General features: G+C 44.4%; 1 protein-coding gene across 2 annotated transcripts; it reads left to right on the forward strand.

The window, feature by feature from the left end:
- Positions 1-10: 10 nt before the first annotated feature.
- On the forward strand, positions 11-5,677 carry rrp1 (ribosomal RNA processing 1). Of its 2 annotated transcripts, none has more exons than XM_020461792.2 (15): positions 11-230; positions 578-660; positions 786-843; positions 1,025-1,110; positions 1,257-1,318; positions 1,463-1,592; positions 1,856-1,920; positions 2,021-2,247; positions 2,415-2,646; positions 2,765-2,784; positions 2,898-3,041; positions 3,148-4,472; positions 4,706-4,879; positions 4,997-5,066; positions 5,255-5,677. In XM_020461792.2, exons 1-15 carry the CDS (start codon positions 101-103, stop codon positions 5,443-5,445), a joined length of 2,997 nt encoding a protein of 998 aa, XP_020317381.1. In that variant the 5' UTR covers positions 11-100; the 3' UTR covers positions 5,446-5,677. The 2 variants fall into 2 exon arrangements, with proteins under 2 accessions (XP_020317381.1, XP_020317372.1); XM_020461783.2 differs by having other exon boundaries at positions 16-230; positions 5,246-5,671.
- The last annotated feature ends 3,349 nt before the right edge of the window (positions 5,678-9,026 follow it).

Consider the following 9,026-nt stretch of genomic DNA (forward strand, 5'->3'; position numbering starts at 1 on the left):
ACGTCATCATCATGCGACGAGCGGAAACGCATGCGGAAAGCGCAGAGAGGAATGTGTCTCTGCTAGGCAAAACGTGTTTCTACGTTAATTTGTTGGAAACATGGCGCCGGTACAACAAGAACCAGAGATCCAGTTCGCTCAAAGATTGGCTTCTAATGAGAGGCCCATGCGAACAAAAGCCATCAAGAAGCTAAGAAAATATATTCGTGTTAGGTCACAGAAAATCCAAGGTAAGGCTAACGAGGTTACCAGGAAAATGGACCACGCGCTTGGCTTCCACACACGCAGCTTGTCTGCCTCATCTCTTCGTGATCCTAGCTTAGCTACCTTCGATTCGTTTGTGCACGTTAAACCAATTTGATTTATATAGTTTTAACAATACAATAGTGGACTCGTTAGAGCACGAAAAATGATATAAAAGTGCTTAGAATGTAACACGTCAAAGAAAATGATCACATTTGGTCGGGAATACAAATTGTATGCGCCCAGTGACGATGCGAGCAACAATGTTGCCATCTCCTTTTATAGTTGTGATTTTTGTATCTAGTTGTTTGACCGGCACTTGCCTTCTCTCCAGGTGGGTTTGAAAGTGACGAGTTACTCAAACTATGGAAAGGCCTCTTTTATTGCCTGTGGATGCAGGACAAGCCACTTCTTCAGGTAAGTCGTAGCCACTGTGACCCAATTTATTTGCGTTCATGTTTTTTTTTTAAAGTTTAAACTAGAAGAGTTGATACACAAAATACTCGGACTATAAATAGCTTGATTATGATTTTTGCCTACAGGAGGAGCTGTCGAATCAGATCTCTGGCCTGATACACAGCTTCCAGAACATCCAGAGCCGTAAGGCCTCCTTTTTGTTGCGTACTACTATGTATTCAATATTGTCTTTAAAAAGTTACCCACGGGTCTGGGAACAAATGTTCTGAGAGTTTTGACAGACCCTATACAGAACGTGTACTCTAATTTCAATATCTGTTCCTGTTTTTACATCGATTTATTTATTTTTATCCTTTTTTTGTAGAGTTTATGTTTCTGGAGACCTTCCTGCAGACCATCAAAAGAGAATGGACCGGTATTGACAGGCTTCGCATGGATAAGTTCTTCCAGGTCAGAATATTCATCCAATCAAAATGTTATCAGCATTTCCTTACGCAATAAATCATTGTGTATCGTTTTGGAGGATAAACAGAAAATATTTTGTACGTGAAAGAAATTACAAATCCTTATTTTTTGTCATTCTCTCCGATGGACAGCTGGTTCGTTTCGTGTTCAGGAACACTTTTGAGATGATGAAGAGGAAAGAATGGGAGACCAGGTGGGTGACGCTTTGACCCTTGACCCTTAAAAAAAACTTGAACACACTTGACAAACTTTAATTTTGGGGGTGTCCTGTCCCTTTAAGTCTTTGTGCATGCATGCTTCCTGTGACGTTAGAACGAGTTGTTCTGTCTTTCTACAGTGTGGTGACCAGGTTTCTGGAGCTCCTGACTGCCCAGGTCCTCCACAGCTCCAGCGGAGCTCCCTGCGGATTACAGTTCCACATACTGGACATCTATATGACCGAGCTGGCTGCAGTCGGCTCAGCTGAGGTATCAACTGGTTATTTTAATGACCCAAGAGATGCGCTAGGTTCACTTGGTTGTTTACGATTAGAGTTATAATTGGGAGGTAATAAATCAACCAATAAATCCACCTTTAAGGATAGGGAAGTAATGAGACTTAAGTTTGATAAAGATCTGTCATTTTGATTGGGTGTTAGGTGGTCCTATTGGGTGAGTGAGCTGGTCGTATGTTGATTTGTTCCATTTCCACCACAGTTGAATGACTGGTTGTGGTTTGCTTGTGATTACAGCTCACAGCGGCTCAGAACATGACATTCATTGACCCTTTCTGCAAAACAGCGTCTAAAACGAAAGAGTAAGTTTTACAGGGACATTTTTTGGGGAGGCGTCAAGATAATCACCTCTACCTTTTTATATTGAGGTTCAATCCTTCATGCACATTCCCTCTGTCTCAGTCGGATCTTGCTCAGGGCTATCTGCAGCAGCATTTTCAGCGCCATCGTGGACCAGGCTCCCTTCGCCATCGAAGACCTGTTGAAGGAAGTGAAGGCTACAGGTGGAGGGGCTGAGGAGTCCGACTCGGGACAGGCTTCTGAAGAGGAGGAGGTAGAGAAGGATCCCCCCAAGGGCAAAAAAACTGCAAAGGAAGCCCTCAAGAAAACCACTGGAGGACAGACCAACGGTAGGCATTGAAATCCTAAGAGCCATAATTTATGGATCAGCTTTAGCTTGAATACCACAAGGATGTTGCATTATATGGAAGTATCTTATTAATGACACAAAGCCTGTATTTGCAAATGTCCAGATATAATCCATAAGTCTTGTTCTCATTTTCATTTGTGGTTTTAGGTACTGTGTCAACTGAGGAAGATGATGATGATGAAGATGGTCTGGGAGATGAAGACGATGACGAAATGCTTCATATGGAGAGTGACTCTGAGTCTGAGATGCCAGATGACGCGGGGATCGGACCTGTTCTCCAGTTTGACTACCTTAGCCTGGCAGACAGGCTGTTTGGGCTAGCCAGACGCAGCAACACCCCTAGCCACAACAGACAGAGACTGTACAAAGTCGTCAAGACGTAAGTAAACACACACACACTCGTAAATTAGAAATCCTTGATATGGACACTGATGAAGAGGACTTGGTTCAGTTTGTGTGTTGACTGACACCTCTTCTCTCCCTCTGTTCTCCTGCAGTCTCCGGGATCTCAGTGAAGGTAGGAATCCCGATGGTCATACATTTCATCAGCGTGTCCCCATGATAGATGTGCAAGGATAGCTGACGTCTCTTTCTCTCTCTCCCTTTGTCTCCTCTCTTTCTCTCTCTCAGGAGTCTTTCCACAGGATGAGTACCCTGAGGAGGTATCGACAGATGAGGATGACGATGAAATGTTTGGCAGCAGAAAGAGGATGAAACGGGGACGAGGCTTCGGGGAGGAAGAGGCAGAGAGCTCACCAGCCAAGAAATGGAAAGGTACCTAAAACCCCTCTTATTTAAACGATCGCCTTTGATCTTCAACTTATTCTTTTACTTCATCATTTATTTGTTGTTCTTACATCATTGATATCTTGTACTTAAGGCAAGAAAAAAGACTCCAAAGCAAGAACGTCTGACCAGACTGCCGCAACAGATGACAGTAAACCAGCAGAGACTCCCGGAGACTCCAATAACAAGAAGAAGAAGAAGAGGAAGAAGAAGAAGAAGAAGACTGGAGAGGTGAAGACTGAAGAGCAGACCGGGGTGACGGCGAAGTCGGAGGTTAAGGTTGAGAAGGACACAGCTTCTGCACCGCAGACGACAGACTCTAAAGAAGCAGAGACGGAGCCCTCTATCCCAGCCAAGGGCACCGATACAGGAGCGTCTCTCCTGAAGGAGAAGGCAAAGGTGACAGCCATGGAGACAGGGGTCCAATCAGGAACTCCACAGGATGTAGTGGTAGGTAACTTGTCATCTGTCACAGTCATGGAGGTAGACCAGAAGAAACAATCAGAGACTCCGGTACCAGACGCCACATCTTCCAAGAAGAAAAATATCAAGAAGTCCAAAACGCCTGCACCGAAGCAGAAGGAAGAGGTAGCAGAACCAGCAAAGTCTGCCCCTGAGACTGCTACTACCACCCCAAGCAGGAGGAAAAATACCAAGCAGGAGCCTGAGGAGCAGACAACCGTAGAGGAAGTTGAAATGGCGTTAGAAACAGTAGACGAGACCACGGCCACCCCACCGAAGAAGAAGAGGAGGAGGAACAAGGTTAAACGGACCGCTGAGACAGACACAACACAGGTGGACCTTGAACCAGACTCTACCCCAGCCAAGGAGCCTCCAGTTGACCTCCGCATCGCCGCCACTCCCCTGAAAAAGAAGAAACTAAAGGTGGCAAAGGCTGGAGAGGAGAGCGCCGAGGGTGAAATAATGCCAGAAACTGAAGCAGACGTCCTTGTTGTAGACACCAAGGTGGAGCCAGCATGTGTCGCTACATCAACCCCGCTCAAGAAGAAGAAGAAGAAGAAACATGCCAAGGCCGAAGAACAGAGTGTGGAGGCCGAAAGTGAAACCCCGCCGAAAGCAGACGCAAACCTCACACTGATCGACGCTGAGGTACAGACGCTGGAGGCCGCCACACCTACCCCACTCAAGAAGAAGAAACATGCCAGGGCTGAGGTACAGACGCTGGAGGCCGCCACACCTACCCCACTCAAGAAGAAGAAGAAGAAAAGCTCTGGACTGGTAGCGCAGGAGCCAGAGACCACGACAGTGGAGGGGAGCGTGTCAGAGGAGCAGCCTACAGATGCTGACCTGGACACGCCCCTGGAGAAAGGGAAGAAGAAGAGGAAGGTCCCGGTAGTGATAGAGTTCGAGGCTGAGGTCAATGGGATGGCTGGAGGCAAGAAAGCCAAACTGAGCAACGTGAGTTTTAAGTTAACATTAACTTCACTTCCTAGGTTGAGTCAGCCTGACACATTTGATAGCTGTCCCCATCCATCAAATATGCAAATAGTTAGTAGCTACAGTAAATGCGTACCATTTTAGTTAGCGTAAGTGAAGCAGATAAGTGCTAGTTAGCTGTGTTCGCTAGCAGCCATTGAACAGGTTTCCAGTTAATGAGCTTGTTTTTACTTTTTGTTTCCTCGTCTCTTCAGGACAGCAAAGAGCTGTCCACGCCGGTGAGCGCCAAGAAAACCCAAAAAATGATGCCCAAGAAGGCAGGGGCAGAGTCTGACTTCATCACGTTCCAGAACCATGCCACCATCCCTACTCCCCTTTTCTTCAAGACCACCAAGGGAAGCCCCAGCACACCGTTATCCAGCAAGAAGGTACTGGTTCAAACCTACAGTCTATTATTTCTGCAAGTTACTCCCTTACCATCTGTCCTTAACTTCTGTTTACAAATGTGAATTCCTCATGATATTTTATCTTTTTTTTTTCCACAGAAGAAGTGTCAGACTCCAAAGTCCGAATCCAAGAAGGTTACCTTCGGACTCAATAAAAACAAAACTGCAGGTATTCGAGGGCAGGATAGCACCTTACTTGGACTCGTACAAGAGACAAGACCTCTATAATTACCTTATAATGACCTATATATCTTCTGTTATCAGTGATAATCTAGTTTCCAGGTCCTCATTTCTTTGTCGTTCCATAGTTTTGATGAGACTTTACTATTTGTTTTTTTGCCCATTCATGATCCCCAGAGTTCAGGAAGACTGACCGCAGCCTGCTGGTGAGTCCAGAGGGGTCGTCCCGAGTGCCGTTTGACCCCCAGCAGAAGCCCCTGTTTGGGGTCCTGAAGTCCCCAGAGGCCTCTCTTACCAAAAGCACTAAGAAGACCAAGAGCACCCTGAAAACCACCCCCAAACGCCCCACCGCGGCTGACTTCTTCTAGTCTTCTGTGAGGAGACTGGTGAGACAGATGACCGTCCCACCCCCACTGTTTGTCTGCCAGGAATATATAATTATAAACTGAATATCCACAGATTCCCCCGTTGGGAAGAGAGTGATCTTGATATACAAAGGATTTTTTTTTTTTTGTCATTTCAAATGTTCCGTGTTTTGCTGTTCTGTGGGTGAGCAAGTTTTCAAATAAAGACTCACTTCCTCATTTTAGTGAACCTGTCGAACTGTGGGTGTTTCTTCTTCAGACAGTCTTTTTAGTTTTGAGCCAGACTGCATTTTTTTTGTGTTAAACAGCACTACGTTCTTGCTTTGCCGAATAATATTTGGTTGTTGGCGTGGGGGATTATCGGATTATTATATTTTTAGGAGGAAAGACCACGAGTCATACATATCCCAATCAACATTTGTATTTAATTTTTTTCCCAAAGGAAGGGTTTGGAAACAAATTTAAACACGTACACACTTCATCAGCACAGTCATACACTTTGACTTATTCTACATTTAGTTGTTAACAGCCTGAATACACAAAACCGCATAAGGATTCACACCCGCATATGTATTCACACCCCTTTGCTATTAAACTCCACATTGAGCTTGGATATATCCAAATTCCTTTGCTCATCCTTGGGAAAAGGGAAAATTCCTTTGCTCATCCTTGGGAAAATCCACTACAACTTCATTGGGGTTAACCTGTGGCCAGTTCAGTTGTTTGGAAATGATTTAGAAAGAAACACCTGTCTATATAAGGTTCCACCGTTGACACTGCCTATCAGAGAGATGCAGAATAATCAAGAAGACGTTAAACATGGCGTTCCTTGATGGGGCAAGAACGAGATGTATGTTAAGTACACTATCATCATTAGGAGACATGCCGTTGAAGTCCGAAGTTTACATACACTTAGCCAAATATATTTAAACTCAGTTTTTGATTTTCCCTGAAATTCCCTGATTTTGGTCAGTTAGGATCAACACATTTTAAGAATGTGAAATGTAAGAATAATAGTTATTTCAGTGTTTATTTCTTTCATCACATTCCCAGTGGGTGAAGTTTACATGCACTCAATTAGTATTTGGCAGCATTGCCTTTAAATTGTTTAACTCGGGTCAAATATTTCAGGTAGCCTTTCCACAATAAGTTGGGTGAATTTTGGCCCATTCCTCCTGACAGCTGGTGTAACTGAGTCAGGTTTTTAGGCCTCCTTGCTCGCACATGTTTTTTCAGATCTGCCCACAAATTTTCTATGGGGTTGAGGTCAAGGATTTGTGATGGCCACTCCAATATCTTGACTTTGTTGTCTTAGAACATTTTGCCACAACTTTGGAAGTATGCTTGGGGTCATTGTCCATTTGGAAGACCCATTTGCGACCAAGCTTTAACTTCCTGACTGATGTCTTGACATGTTGCTTCAATATATCCACATAATTTTCCTACCTCATGATGCCATCTATTTTGTGAAGTGCACCAGACCCTCCTGCAGCAAAGCACCACCACAACATGATGCTGCCACCCCTGTGCTTCACGGTTGGGATGGTGTTCTTCGGCTTGCAAGCCTCCCCCTTTTTCCTCCAAACATAACAATGGTCATTATGGCCAAACAGTTCTATTTTTGTTTCATCAGACCAGAGGACATTTCTCTAAAAAATACGATCTTTGTCCCCATGTGCAGTTGCAAACTGTAGTCTGGCTTTTTTATGGCGGTTTTGGAGCAGTGGCTTCTTCCTTGCTGAGCAGCTTTTCAGGTTAGGTCGATATAGATACTTTTGTACCTGTTTCCTCCAGCATCTTCACAAGGTCCTTTGCTGCTGTTCTGGGATTGATTTGCACTTTTCGCACCAAAGTACGTTAATCTCTAGAGGTAATGGTATGTAGGACTAGATAGGTTTATACAGTGGGGTAGAGTTAATGGTAGATAGGACTAGATAGGTTTATATAGCGGGGTAGAGGTAATGATAGGACTAGATAGGTTTATATAGCGGGGTAGAGGTAATGATAGGACTAGATAGGTTTATATAGTGGTGGGGGTAGAGGTAATGGTAGATAGGACTAGATTTTATTTATTTATTTATTTTACCTTTATTTAACCAGGTAGGCAAGTTGAGAACAAGTTCTCATTTACAATTGCGACCTGGCCAAGATAAAGCAAAGCAGTTCGACAGATAAAACGACACAGAGTTACACATGGAGTAAAAACAAACATACAGTCAATAATGCAGTATAAACAAGTCTATATACAATGTGAGGTGAGAAGGGAGGTAAAGGCAAAAAAGGCCATGATGGCAAAGTAAATACAATATAGCAAGTAAAATACTGGAATGGTAGTTTTGCAATGGAAGAATGTGCAAAGTAGAAATAAAAAATAATGGGGTGCAAAGGAGCAAAATAAATAAATTAATTAAAATTAAATACAGTTGGGAAAGAGGTAGTTGTTTGGGCTAAATTATAGGTGGGCTATGTACAGGTGCAGTAATCTGTGAGCTGCTCTGACAGTTGGTGCTTAAAGCTAGTGAGGGAGATAAGTGTTTCCAGTTTCAGAGATTTTTGTAGTTCGTTCCAGTCATTGGCAGCAGAGAACTGGAAGGAGAGGCGGCCAAAGAAAGAATTGGTTTTGGGGGTGACTAGAGAGATATACCTGCTGGAGCGTGTGCTACAGGTGGGAGATGCTATGGTGACCAGCGAGCTGAGATAAGGGGGGACTTTACCTAGCAGGGTCTTGTAGATGACATGGAGCCAGTGGGTTTGGCGACGAGTATGAAGCGAGGGCCAGCCAACGAGAGCGTACAGGTCGCAATGGTGGGTAGTATATGGGGCTTTGGTGATAAAACGGATTGCACTGTGATAGACTGCATCCAATTTGTTGAGTAGGGTATTGGAGGCTATTTTGTAAATGACATCGCCAAAGTCGAGGATTGGTAGGATGGTCAGTTTTACAAGGGTATGTTTGGCAGCATGAGTGAAGGATGCTTTGTTGCGAAATAGGAAGCCAATTCTAGATTTAACTTTGGATTGGAGATGTTTGATATGGGTCTGGAAGGAGAGTTTACAGTCTAACCAGACACCTAAGTATTTGTAGTTGTCCACGTATTCTAAGTCAGAGCCGTCCAGAGTAGTGATGTTGGACAGGCGGGTAGGTGCAGGTAGCGATCGGTTGAAGAGCATGCATTTAGTTTTACTTGTATTTAAGAGCAATTGGAGGCCACGGAAGGAGAGTTGTATGGCATTGAAGCTTGCCTGGAGGGTTGTTAACACAGTGTCCAAAGAAGGGCCGGAAGTATACAGAATGGTGTCGTCTGCGTAGAGGTGGATCAGGGACTCACCAGCAGCAAGAGCGACCTCATTGATGTATACAGAGAAGAGAGTCGGTCCAAGAATTGAACCCTGTGGCACCCCCATAGAGACTGCCAGAGGTCCGGACAGCAGACCCTCCGATTTGACACACTGAACTCTATCAGAGAAGTAGTTGGTGAACCAGGCGAGGCAATCATTTGAGAAACCAAGGCTGTCGAGTCTGCCGATGAGGATATGGTGATTGACAGAGTCGAAAGCCTTGGCCAGATCAATGAATACGGCTG

This window comes from Oncorhynchus kisutch, linkage group LG2, assembly GCF_002021735.2.
Source record: "Oncorhynchus kisutch isolate 150728-3 linkage group LG2, Okis_V2, whole genome shotgun sequence".
Taxonomy (NCBI): Eukaryota; Metazoa; Chordata; class Actinopteri; order Salmoniformes; family Salmonidae; genus Oncorhynchus; species Oncorhynchus kisutch.